The sequence below is a fragment of the Phocoena phocoena genome, chromosome 10 (genome assembly GCF_963924675.1).
Source record: "Phocoena phocoena chromosome 10, mPhoPho1.1, whole genome shotgun sequence".
In the NCBI taxonomy this organism is placed as follows: Eukaryota; Metazoa; Chordata; class Mammalia; order Artiodactyla; family Phocoenidae; genus Phocoena; species Phocoena phocoena.
In genome coordinates, this window is record NC_089228.1 from 57,164,549 (window position 1) to 57,178,249 (window position 13,701).

The 13,701-nt window shown below is 34.6% G+C and overlaps 1 protein-coding gene across 5 annotated transcripts in view; it reads left to right on the forward strand.

Annotated features, from left to right (window-relative positions):
• The window catches only part of SLC4A7 (solute carrier family 4 member 7), an 87,054-nt gene that overhangs the window by 33,408 nt on the left and 39,945 nt on the right, over positions 1–13,701 (forward strand). For 2 of the 5 annotated variants that reach the window (XM_065886203.1, XM_065886204.1), the window contains exons 5-8: positions 378–538; positions 2,816–3,004; positions 10,735–10,850; positions 12,752–12,909. In XM_065886203.1, the coding sequence (XP_065742275.1) occupies positions 378–538; positions 2,816–3,004; positions 10,735–10,850; positions 12,752–12,909 (624 nt within the window). Of the gene's footprint in view, positions 1–377; positions 539–2,815; positions 3,005–5,466; positions 5,836–10,734; positions 10,851–11,975; positions 12,036–12,751; positions 12,910–13,701 lie in introns of all 5 variants that reach the window. The other 3 variants (XM_065886200.1, XM_065886202.1, XM_065886201.1) reach the window with 3 other exon arrangements.

Consider the following 13,701-nt stretch of genomic DNA (forward strand, 5'->3'; position numbering starts at 1 on the left):
ATACCATAATATAAGAAAAGGAAATATGTTACTGTAGATTTTAATATCTTTAATTAGAGGAAACAAGTTAGAAAAATCAATGTCTTGCATATTTAAAGTTTAAAATAAGATTGGAAGCTGAAACTATGAAATTCCAGAGTTTGTTTCTGTAAACTTACTACAGTGATAGCTAGAATAGAAAGAGGAACTACAAAGGTAACTTGTGCCTATCGACATAGACCATTAGCCTAATTTGTAAAAATGTGTTTGTAGTGAAATTTTGTTTTGGTGGTGGTGATCTTTGTTTCTGTTTAAAAGAAAAAGCTTATGTTTATCATATTAAAATAAACAAATGGAATCATTATTTGTAAAATATTGTTACACATTATACATTTCAGATGGCTGAAATTTGAAGAGGATGTTGAAGACGGTGGTGACCGGTGGAGTAAGCCTTACGTGGCGACCCTCTCTTTGCACAGTCTTTTTGAACTGAGAAGTTGCATCCTAAATGGAACAGTCATGCTGGATATGAGAGCAGGCACTCTTGATGAAATAGCAGGTGATAGCAAAGTGACTTCTTTATAGTTAAATTGTATGGAAGTTAGAGATACTTAAATAAGGAAAATAAAGTGGAATTTTAGACCATTGATTTGACAGTTACATGTTGAGCTTCCATTCTGTGCAGGGCAGTATGAGGAGTAGACATATAAATAACCCTTTTTGTCTTTGATAAGTTTGGAGTCTAAAAGATTAAATTAGAGAGATGTAACTACAGTTATCAAGAAGAAAGTGACTAGTGCCATAAGCAAGATATGGAGTCTGTTCTCTGGAAATGCAGAGGAAGGAGCTTTTTGTTTCTTTGTTTTTTGGACCAAGGTATCTGGGGAAGATACAGAGAGTACATTAACTATTCAACTTATGCATAGAATTTGAACACATGGCGATAGGGAGCAGGGTGGTGCAAGAGAAAAGAAAGTATTCTAAAGAGGAGGAAGAGAAGGAAGAAAAGTCTAGAAAGTATAGACAGCTATGAATCTCAGAAAAGTCAATTCTCTGTGAGTATACAGATTTCTTGAGATATGTTAGAAAAATAAATTAGAGGTGGATTGTGACTAGCCTTGAATTACTGGGTTAAGAAATTGGATTTTATTTGGTAGGCATTTTGGCTCTCAGTGATTTTTAAGTTGGAGAATAGTATGATCTCGATGTGTGTCAGGGATTCTGGCAAGAAGAGGTAGGGTGGCTTTGGATAAGAAGAGATTAGAAGCAAGGAGGTCATTTATTCTCTTGGAATGTCTAAGCAAGAAGTGATGACGATCTGATGTCTGGTAGGTAGTAGCAATGGAAACGAAGGAGAGAAAATTGAAGGATACTGTGGAGGTAGAAAGAAGGAAAAGATAGCTGTGATAAAGCTATTTGGTCATTAACTGAAGTTGCTCAAAACCAATATCAAGTTCAATAGTAATAAATTTGATAATGTGACTACCATCATAGATTGTCCAATATAAAAACAAAAAACTATTGTATTTGATCTTCAAGAGGACTGTAAATTTATTAGAATTTCTCAGGCTAGAAATACCAGTACGTTGATATTATCAGATTGATAGATTTGACCTTGTGCTGCAAATCCTTAAGTTATCAAAGTCCTTTCTTGTTCTATATAAATGACTGAAAAACTGAGTAGGATTAGGAATATTGAATTCAGACATATTCAATATGTCTTACTTTGGCTTTTAATGATCACATAATACAATATAATATTTTAGTAAATGTATAATCCAGTGTTCATTTGTATGGTAGCCTGTAGTCATGGTGTTGCTGTTAAGAGTTTACCTGCTAGGTTGATCTAATTTTCTCTCAGAGGAACCTTATCATAGATTTGAAAGCCTGACTGTTTTATCTCAAGTTACTGCCACTTTAAAAAAATATTTATATGTACTTTATAAATTAAAAATAGTCCAGGACTTCCCTGGTGGCGCAGTGGTTGGGAGTCCTCCTGCCGACGCAGGGGACACGGGTTCATGCGCCGGTCCAGGAGGATCCCTCATGCCGCGGAGCGGCTGGGCCCGTGAGCCATGGCTGCTGAGCCTGTGTGTCCGGAGCCTGTGCTCCGCAACGGGGGAGGCCACGGCAGTGAGAGGCCTGCGTACCGCAAAAAAAAAAAAAAAAAAAAAAAGTCCAGGCACCGCAGTAATGTATAAAATGTCATTGCCATCAATCTCCCCATTTCCCACACCTCCCTCACAGCCTGATATAGTCATCTTTCTAAAACTTATTACTTCATATTTTATCTATTCAGGTTCTTACTGGTTTTTCTACCTGTGGATGAGTGAGAACAGAAACTTGATCTGCTTAGTTAATTGCTGTATTCCCAACACATAATAGGTACTCAGTAAATAGTTAATGATTGAATGAATGAGTACAGATACTCATCTACAGTTTTGAGGAAAAGTATGAGGTGAAGCAAGAAAATACCTTCACTTCTTAGGAAGCCAATATTTGAATATCCATTTCAATAGAATTTATTGTATCATCAGTAAAGCACCTTCAACTATATAGGAAGGCTATTGGTGAATAACAGTAGCTTTTCAATAAATAATAGTATTTATTTAAATAAGGGTCTCTATTAATATGTTCATTTTTGTTGGATAATGTTCATATTTATCTTTATGCATCTATTATTCAATATTAGAAGAGAATGATACTTTCTAGAGCTATTTAAGAGTCTTATTTTTCTGGTAAGATTTCACTTAAGATTTATTCTGTGTTATAGTCATCCAAGTATTAGTTTATTTAATAAAAATCATTGTTATCTATGTATTTTTTCTTTGCCTAGATATGGTATTGGACAACATGATCGCCTCTGGCCAGTTGGACGAGTCCATAAGAGAGAATGTCAGAGAAGCCCTTCTGAAGAGGCACCATCATCAGAATGAGAAAAGGTTCACCAGCCGGATTCCCCTTGTTCGATCTTTTGCAGATATAGGCAAGAAACATTCTGACCCTCACTTGCTTGAAAGGAATGGTGAGATAAGTTGTGGCATTCCTTTTTTGCTAACACGTCTACACTAATGGCATTCCAGTGTGTTACAATTAGCATTCAGGAAAAGAAACATATTTTTTCTAGATAATTACATAGGCCTTTATCTTTTTAATTCTCTTTAAAATAATAATTTGTGCATTTAAAGATTTCATTTCTAAAATGTCTTTACAGCGTGACAGAATTATCTGTAGAAATTACTTAGATGAAAAAATTAAGCATTTACTCTGTTAAAATGGGATAAGTATTGGTAATATTTAAACACTACACTATACGTATTGAATTACTCTCCTTCTTGCTTTTTTGTTTCTGCTGAAGGATTCTTGTATATTTGATAAAAGAGCCATAAATTATTATCTATAAATTTAATCTCTTGAAAATTTTAAGTCTTGTGTTTGGGCCTTTAATATTAGATTTTTCCTGGAGATTTTTTTTTTTCTCCTGAGTATACTTTACTTGCTAGGCATAAGCAAGTTTTGGGGTTGGTCTGCTGATTTCACTACTTTTTATTTACATAATTGGTGAAAGGTTTTTGTGTTTGTTCCTGTTTTATGCTAGGGATGATGTAGTTGATTTTTTTCAAGCCATTGAGAACGGCACAGACCCACACACTGCTGCTCTCCCCTCTCATTCACGGTCTAGCATGGGTTATGTGGGACATGGGGAGAATGTGTTTTTGTAGCTATTTACCTCTGTCACTGTCTTAAGGCTGGCATGCTATCACTGGGGTTCTATTTTGGGTCTCAAAGATAGCTCTGATGACAGTGACTGGAAAAATCCAGTTGCAAAGAATTGGAGCTGGTTTTGAGGGTCACTGCTGCCTCTAGTTGCTACCATTACCCAAGGCTTGTGAGAATTACAGTGAAGAGGAGTGGAGGATGGGCCACAAATCCTTCTGCTCATCTTTTCTGTCTCTGAAAAGAGTATGGCTTTTAACTGTTCTACAAGCACACAGTCACAGGTGGTAGGATTTAACATGTCTAAAGTTGACAGTACTTAGTCATCGTTTGCAGCTCAGTGTAAGATAATTAAGTCCATTTTCTTCTGAGCATTTGACCAATAAAACTCTTTTTAATCTATTTAAAATTGTGCCTTTCTATATTCAAGGAACCTTAAGAATGAAAGAAATCTCTTATGGACCTAAGTTCAATCTGAAAGCAAGCCATCTATGTCATGTCTTTTTTTTCACCTTTCCATGTATTGCATATGCTCTACTTTAGTGAAGTGAATTTGTTTGCCTAGAGAGACCATATTAAATCTTTCTTCCCCAAATGCAGTGGTTCCTGATTATTCTCCAATTGTCAGTTGATTCCTTTTAATCATAAGACAATGGCTGTTTTCTTTTAGATGCCATTTTAGCATGGGCATTTCATTATTTTGTTATATTATAGTTGTAATTTAACTATTTTTTCTGCATGTAGCTTATTTTTTAACTAAATAGTGGTGGTTTATGGATTAAAAGTTCATATTTTTAATATTTCTGGGATCTCTTGAGCATGTAGCTTTGATTACTTAGATCATGTGGGGTTGTTATATTTCTCATGCTTTTCCTGAAAAAACAATGTTATTCCATTAAGCCACACTTAATTAGAATAAACAAGTTTTTGAAGTATAACTATACCTGACCTTTTGAAATACTGTAGACTTAACTTCCTCATCACTCTTGTTGGTAAGAAATACTTTATTCTTAGCTAGTTAAGTTAAAGATTGTATGTATTTGTTTTAATTTATCTGCTGCCTTAGAAATGTAAGCATATTTTAGGGCATTTATTAATATCAGATAGTGAGCTCAAGAATATGTATCTTTTAAAATTGACGTTTCTCTTTTGAAAAAAAAATTCCTATAACATGTCTTATGTTTTAAAATTTTACTTGAGAATGCTATCAGTAGGTGATGCCCTATTGACTTAATGTTATTGATATCACCTTTAAGTTAGGAATTATTAGATACCATTAATGTGGACTTTTCTTATGAGAGAATATGTAGCGGTTCGGTGCAATGTAGATAAAATGCACTAAATATCAGTGCTGTTGTTTTGTTTTGGGTTTTATTTCTTAGATTATTTTTGTGTTATATTCTGATTTGCTATTAATCGTTTTTTTAAGCAGCAGCTTTCCATTGATATTATTCTTTAATTTTAAAGCCACACTATTGGACATTCTCATTACTAACAGAATATCGTCCCCGACCATCTATCATTAGCATTGTTTTTTATTTTTTGTTTTGATTTTTGGATACATCTTCAGAGAACTAATTACAGTTTAAGGCATTTTTCAGTGATTTTCTAATATTTAAAAATCTGATTGTTATACTAACCCTGATAGCATGAATTTGAAATTTTGGATCTTTTTTAAACCTTGCAGCTTATGGTGTAAATTGATATTTTTTGTCTCATTTGTCTTCTGCAGTGAACTTCATCACTTTTCATTTATTTGTTTTATCTCAGGGGAAGGCCTTTCAGCCTCCCGCCACTCTTTGCGAACAGGTCTGTCTGCCTCAAACCTTTCATTGAGAGGAGAATCACCTTTATCTCTTCTTCTCAGTCATCTTCTTCCTTCTTCGAGAGCTGGAACCCCTGCAGGCTCGAAGTGTACAACCCCAGTACCTACCCCTCAGAACAGTCCTCCTTCCAGCCCTAGGCTCAGTCGCCTGAACTCCAGAAGTTCCCAGCAGAGGCAGCTTCAGGCCCCAGAGCTACTGGTTTCACCTGCCAGTGACGATATTCCCACAGTAGTAATTCATCCGCCTGAGGAAGACTTAGAAGCACTGCGAGGCCAGGAGCAGAAGAATGAGGAAAATGTTGACATAACTTCAGGCAACTATTCAAAGTCCTCCATGTGTGGTGCTTTCTGCCTCTAGATCACTTGCACTTGGAATGCCTTTCAAGCACATAGCTTTAGCAGCATACATAGATAATGCTTATAATTTATTTTGACTTCTGCATGTTTTTTTCTTTATAGTATATCACAGAGAAGGATAGAATTATTTTAAATTTTAAAAAGACTCCAAACAAGACTACACATAATTTAATTTTTTTTTCAAAAATTTTCACTGAGATTTTACAGGTCAGTGCATTTGAATGGTTCAAAAAATGTAGACATTTTTACAAGTAATCTTTTAATTTGCCATGATTAAAAAAATGGTGGCTCTTCTTGTGCATTTCATTCCATAAGGTGAATGAACACATGTTTTACATAAAGTAAAATGGGGTGATATGCCTTTTATCTACTATTTGGTGCTTTTGTTCAAGGAATGCAATATGTTTTAACCTTCCTAACAAAAAATAGAATTGAATGTTCTTTTTCTCATTTTGTCTCCTGGGATCATCATTATTTCAAGACTAGTTTTATAATTTGGCATAGACTTTACTTGTCCTTTATTTAATGCCATATCTATTTTTAATCCTAATTTACCTTGAAATTTTCAGGACTAGAGTTCCAATAGTTGTGGCTAGGATATATTTCTATGTGAATTAGAAAAATTATTTCTTAGTGCATAAAAGGTTTGTAACTCACTTAAGGGTTATTATATATTATTATAACTTTGGCTTTTCCTCTTACATATTAATTATATGTATATTTATACATATTTATCTTTCTACCCAATTCATATAAAGAAGTATTCTTTTTTTTTTAATTTTGCCGTACGCGGGCCTCTCACTGTTGTGGCCTCTCCCGCTGCGGAGCACAGGCTCTGGACATGCAGGCTCAGTGGCCATGGCTCACAGGCCCAGCCGCTCCGCGGCATGTGGGATCTTCCCGGACCGGGGCACGAACCCATGTCCCCTGCATCTGCAGGCGGACTCTCAACCACTGCGCCACCAGGGAAGCCCTAAAAAAGTATTCTTTAGTGACTATGTTTTACTGACAGCTAAGCATCAACGTGACATATGAACACTAACTATAGTGGTTTTAATCAAATAATTATTATCACATTTCTGCATAACACTGAATAATATGTAACACTTCAGTACTAGCTTATAGTTAACAGCCTGTTTGATGTGTATAAAATTTTGTGTAAGTTGGGTGGATATACCTATTTTCAGAAACTCAGGCTCAGCTCAGCTAAGTTAAATAAATTCCCCTGGATCATATAGCTAGTAAGTGACAGCCCATGTCCTCTGACTAAACATCCTGTGTTCCTACCGGCATATGACCAACCAGCCTCTCCTTCTTTTTATTGGCTGTATCCAGACATACTAAATACCTTTAATCAAAGCTCATTGTAGTTGCCAAAAAAAGATGATACTTTTAGAAGTTAAAAAATAGAAGTTTTGTGGTTAAATCATTGTAACATTAATTATGATAGTACTTATAGTAACCATTGTTTCATAGGTTGTCACACACAGTGACGTGTACTTTTCAAATATCATATTTCTAATTTGTCTAACAATTTGATGAGTTCATGTTATCGCTGTTTGTAAAATGAAGAAAATTAAGACTTAGAGATGTTAAGGTTATACCGTAAATGACCAGAGCAAGGAATTGAACCCAGATCTACATACAACAAAATCTATAGTATAGAATTTAATTGTAAATTTTAATACTCTGTGGAAAAGATAGAGTATTATATAATGAGGTAACTAAACAAAAGAAAAAATCTAGAAATAATTACTCAGAAATAACAAACATTCTTATTTTAATTAAAAAGGACTAGCAAGGTTTACTACTTTTCTTGAACAAAAATGACTTTAAAGTTACTTCCCCTTGCGTTTGTTTTTACCTATATCTGTCAGTAATACTGGGCATTTCTTGTTTTACCAGTTTCAATGTTATTAATGATAAGGGACTATAAATTTTATATGGGAAGGAAGGGATGTACAGGTTCACAATGGCTTATTAGGTCATGTTGTTAAGAGGATAAAAAGAGCAATTAACTGAAAATTGAGGGACACGATTAAATTATTTCCCCCTCTGCCATTAAGTATGCCATGAGATTTATTAGCCTTTCTGAAGAAAAGAAATTAGAACGTAGGGAAAAGAGGGAATTTCTAAGGAAAAGGGAGAGCTCATAATTACTGTTTAAGAAGACATTTATAGGAGGAATGTAATTACAATAATAGGGGCAACTCTATATTATTCCTTGCCTTAGTTACCTTTGCTGCTTAGAGCAGCTGGAAACTCACTCTATAAGTTTTCCTGAAGTCTGATGAAAAAGGTGGCCTTGGCATCATTTTTGAGAGACTAATGTCATAGATTTTTGTGGCACGGGGTCATGATTTGTGAATATCTGTAGTAAAAATAAAAAAAGAAAGTGGTGTTTCCCATTAGTTATTTTTTGGAGAATAATTATATAAAAGACGTAACTCACTTTTAGTGTTTGTAACTCTTCTGACTCAGTGTTTCTCACCTTCAGCACTATTGACCTTTTGGGGTGGACACTTCTTTGTGGTGGGGGATGTCTTGTGCGTTGTCGGATGTTGAGCAGCACCCTTGGCCTCCACTCACTAGCCGCCAGTACACTCCCTAGGGGTGACAACCAAAGATGTCTCGACGTTGCCAGGTGTCTCTGGGGGACAGAATCTTCCCCAGATGAGAACCACTGCTTCTACTTTCAAACTTTTAATGACAGAAAACTGATATCTTTGATTTCTTTTTCTCTAGGTAGCTTTGCTATTTTAAGAAAAAGAATGTAAGGGCACAATAATAGATTTACCAGGGTATGATTTTTAAATCCCAGTACTGATTGTATACATACTCATACTTGTTTTTTCTTTTGCTCAAAGCAAGTAAAGTCCTTCTGAGTTATCTGTGCTAATGATAGTTTTAATTTGGGGGAATTTACTCATTTAATTCTGAGCTCTAGGAATTTACTGTAGGAGCAGGGATACTTCCTTAACCTTTTGAGGAAATAGCTTTAACTTAGCTGAGAGTAGGAAGGATTGCATGGAGAAGGCGATGGTGGGAATCTCTAAGGTGTGCCTGGCATGATGACTTCAACAGGTTCAAGGTGACCAGGTGAGCCCATGACTTCACGTCATCTCTTCTGGCTTTGTCAGTATTGAGTTGTACATTATTTCTTCTTCCCATTCTACTGTATCCTTGTTTTCCCCCAGAGCCTTCTCCCCATTCCACTCTTCTCCCCAAAATCTGGTGCCTGTGACTGTTCTGGGAAGCTGTGCCTATGTTTTTTTTTTGGTTACACGTTTGCAGGTTGGATGCATTTAGTAGTTAGCAGTGTGTGTGTGTTGATGGTCATTGCGGTTGCTGCCAGGGCCTTAATGATACTCTTCATTTTCTTGTGTGGGAGTTGGTGGAAACCACTGAAAAATACTGGTTCACTTTTTTTTTCCACTTGGGCATGTATTTTAATAAAGGAATGGACTCTCTAATGGAAGTGTAGGGACAAAGTTCAAAGAAGAGGCTAAAATGGTGATAAATTAGTTAAGTTTTAGGAAATAGTTTTTATTTCAGAATTGTTTAATACTTCTAGGGAATGAGCACATGGCTAAGGGGATTGCGCATACTTTTTACACTGAGATTTTTGAGTCAGAGTGACATCCTAGTGTAGATATTTAACATAGAAGTGGGTGTCACAAAGGTCTTCTTTCACTAAGTTTAAGCAGTAAACTCAAATGACTTAAAGTTACTAGTGTATGTTGTATTCTGTAAAAACGAAAACTCCCTTAGAGGCATTGAATATATCTGATATGCTTAAAATTTTGGAACTCAATTACGAATATTAACTTTAAAGTTTATAGGATCTAACTACAAACAATTTAATTGAACTTCTGTGGGTCACTAGATTGTCTTGAGTGGCAGAGTTAAAACTAAAAGTAAAGACTTGTAATTGTCTAGTGCATCTTCTCCTGTGATACTCAGTGTTTTGGGTAATATTAAATCTGTATTCTTGAACTAAAAAGTCTTGGGTGTTTTGAAAAAATTAGTTACAGTTAATGGTAGAAATCTGTGTTAAGTACTTAAATATTTTTGAGATTTGAACTTTATGCAAAATTCGTAGTGGTAATGATTGGTCATATTCTACTGGGTGTTTTTATGTTATTGTGTGAATTGTTGCTGCTGAGTGTTACTTGAAATGAGTATACATAATGCATGAACATATATCTGTCATTTGTAATACAAATAAGCTAATTTAATAGAACGTGTATCTAAAATAGTAAAAACATTACTATTATGTTTTAACATATTTCTTAGGAATAATGACAGTAGGCAGCACATAAATTTCACACAAGAGAATGAAAATTCTTGAGGAAATTGTTAAGATTAGGGATGATTATGGCAAAATTAGTGTACGTTTAGTTGACGTAGCTCTTAACATTTTCTGAGTTACATTTAGGTTTTATCAGAAATTTTATATTGTTATTGATGTAAGTGTGCTAGACATCATTAAGCTAACTTAATGATGTGGAGTTCACATGTCTATTGGATACATTGAAAATGGATGCCCTAAGTATTTCTAGTGGTGATCAGACCCAGGTCTTCCACCTTCTCACTTTTTCTCTTTTTGCAAAAGGCCACCATTTTTGTAAATGCCAATTATATTATTTAAAATGTTAAAATATATAGCTTCATTATTGCTTAAAATGTTAATCTACTCTTGCTGGTATGGTACTAACACTTGGCACCTTTTTTTTTTTTTTTAAACCTAGCACATTTGCTTTTAATAAACCATCACTTTCAGGATATGAGCAGATTCAGGTTACAAAGTGAATTTTCTCCTTACTAGTTTGGAATTTGTTTGTTCTTAAATACAGGTATTTTGGCCTCTCCACAGTCTGCACCTGGAAACTTGGACAATAGTAAAAGTGGAGAAATTAAAGGTAATGGAAGTGGAGGAAGCAGAGAAAATAGTACTGTTGACTTCAGCAAGGTAATTCTGTTACTAACTATACATTTTCATAGTCATTTTTACTGAGAAAACTGTAGCAATGTGGCTTTATTAACATTGATTATAATAATTTTTTAATAACTGTGCTTATAAACCTGCATGTGATGCTTATGATATGTTAATTTATGATCAGAAATTGTGAGAAAGGTAACAGTCTCATAACACTTGAATAACATTATATCTTACTAGTGTTAGAAATTCTGAAAAAAGAATATATGAATAATATGGTATTTTCATCTATACCTACCCATAGATATCATGAAACTTCAGTACCTTTTGAATTACAGTCGTTTGTTCTGGAGCTACCACCACTAGAAAGATTAATTCTGGTAATGATGTTATAGCAGTAATGATTCAGCTTTTTCTCGGCTGTAATGTGATCCCAGAATTATTGTCTTATGGTGTCAGTACTTTCTGGAATGTCACTGGGAAACATTGGTGCTTCCCCATGGGTAGGTAAAGGTAAAGGCATGGATTTAAAAACAATTCACCTATCTCAACTATGATTTTGAATTGTGGTAGACGAGTATTTAAATGAAATATAAAAAGAACTTATTTCAAAAGAACAGGACAAAAAACTACAAGTTCAAATTACAATTGAATTTAAAGCCTACTTTGTGAGTACTGCCTCTGAATAATTGATCCCCTGTGGCCATTGTAAATTTTTTTATTGGTATTTACTATAGGATACAATGTCAGACTTTTAATTAAATGTGATTATTTCAAGTAAGATTCATTTTTTAAGCCTTTATCTTATGATGCAAATTCTATAAATCACATTTTGCAGAAAAGGCACTTAAATGATGATTTGCGGTATAGCTTTGCTGAGCTTCATGCTCTAAAATTATAAAAAGCTTTGCCAAAAAAAAGCCTTGCTTATGGGACATTGTACTATTCTAAGTCGATCATATTTTTACTGGTGCACCAATTATTTCAGATGAGTGTAAAGTGTTCAGTAACTAAATTGCAATGAATAAATTACTATAGTTTAAGTTACAGATCTCCTCTAGACATGGCAGATGCCATTTACTTTTGTTCCTCTGTCACAGTTTTCCTTTTTTTACTTGGTCTGTCCTTGTGTACACCTCCTTATCTCCTGTTGGGCAGGAGTCTGCCTCCTGGCACTGTAGTTGTGGCACACTGGGTGTGGGACTCAAGAGGCCCGCTGTAAGTGCTGGTTTTGTTTTAATAGATAGCCCTGTAAGTGGTTGTTTAGTGCCTTGTGTGAAACTGCGTATAAACGAAGAAGTTGCCATACTTTGATATTATGCTCGTAACCTTTTCTTTGTAATTATACACAGACAACTGAATTTGATTATATAGCACTACCATATATCTATACCAATTATGGCTATTTTAGTTTTAAATAAACATAGTTTTTCCCACTTAATGAGAATACTGGGGGATGTCCAGAGTTCTTTAAAATAAAAAGGACTTATAAAAATACATAAAATATAAAGGAACTAATTGATTTCTAAGATTAAACAATAGATAATAATTAAATGAATATTTTTAGCACTGTGTATAATTTCATGGACCACTGTTAGCTTGTGAACTATATTTTTGTCTTTAATAGTTTTTAATGAATACTGCTATATTCATTGAAAATTTTCTCTAGTTTGTATGTTTGGTAATTTAGATCTCTGAAGTAGTAAAGACTATGACAGTAAAACAGTTGGGAGTATTGTTTGGTAGATGTGTTTTGCTTGCTTTTTTGTATTTGTCTTTTGTATTTGTGAGAATTTTGGCATTTTTACATCCTTTAGATCACCAGTTTTGATTAGCAAATAGTAGTCTTAAAAGCATCTTTTCTTTCCTATTTCCCTCTGGTCTTACTAATACCATGCACACTTTATTTTTAATTATTATTTATTTGTCACTAGGTTGATATGAATTTCATGAGAAAAATTCCTTCAGGAGCTGAGGCATCCAATGTTCTGGTGGGAGAAGTGGGTTTTTTGGAAAGACCTATAATTGCGTTTGTGAGACTGGCTCCTGCAGTTCTTCTCTCAGGGCTGACCGAGGTCCCTGTTCCTACAAGGTAAAGAGAGGGTTAATTCCAATTAACATTCTCCCAGAATGTCCAAAATCTAAAACATTTTATTCACTGAAGGAACATGTTGCTTTATGCAGCATAGCACAGGGAGATCGGCTCGGTGCTTTGGGATGACATAGAGGGGTGGGATAGGAAGGATGGGAGGGAGGTTCAAGAGGGAGGGGATATGGGGACATGTGTATGCATGTGGCTGATTCGCTTTGTTGTGCAACAGAAACTAACACGGTATTGTGAAGCAGATCTCCAATAAAGATCTGTTAAAAAAATTGATAAATTTAAAAACTCAAATTATAAATTAAAAAAAATACATTGGATTTATATTTTTACAAGAAGTGCGGTATCTTGGGAGCCTTGGTTTAAAAAACAGTTCATCATTTTAGACATAGTATGTTCTGTGCAGGCACTGAAGTCAGAGAGAATGGAATTGAATCCTTGCTCGGCCACTTTTTGTGGGACGGTCAAGCCAGACTTCAGTTCTCTAAGCTTTATTTGTAAAATGAGGGTAGCATACCTCACAGGGTTGATTAAATGTAATAATGCCTCTGAATTAGGCAAAATGCTTTGTTCTGACCTGATCAAATCTTCTGTTCAGTATCCATTATAAGTAAAAATTAAAATGGGGGTCATATCCTTACGAATTAGCAAGTTGTGTTATAAAGGGTTATCAATTTGTTAGCTACTGATTGTATAAACTTAATTACAAAAATTAAAAATATTTTTTTCTTATTCATATAATAGTAAATAAGAAGAATTAATTGCAGCTTGATTGAAATATAT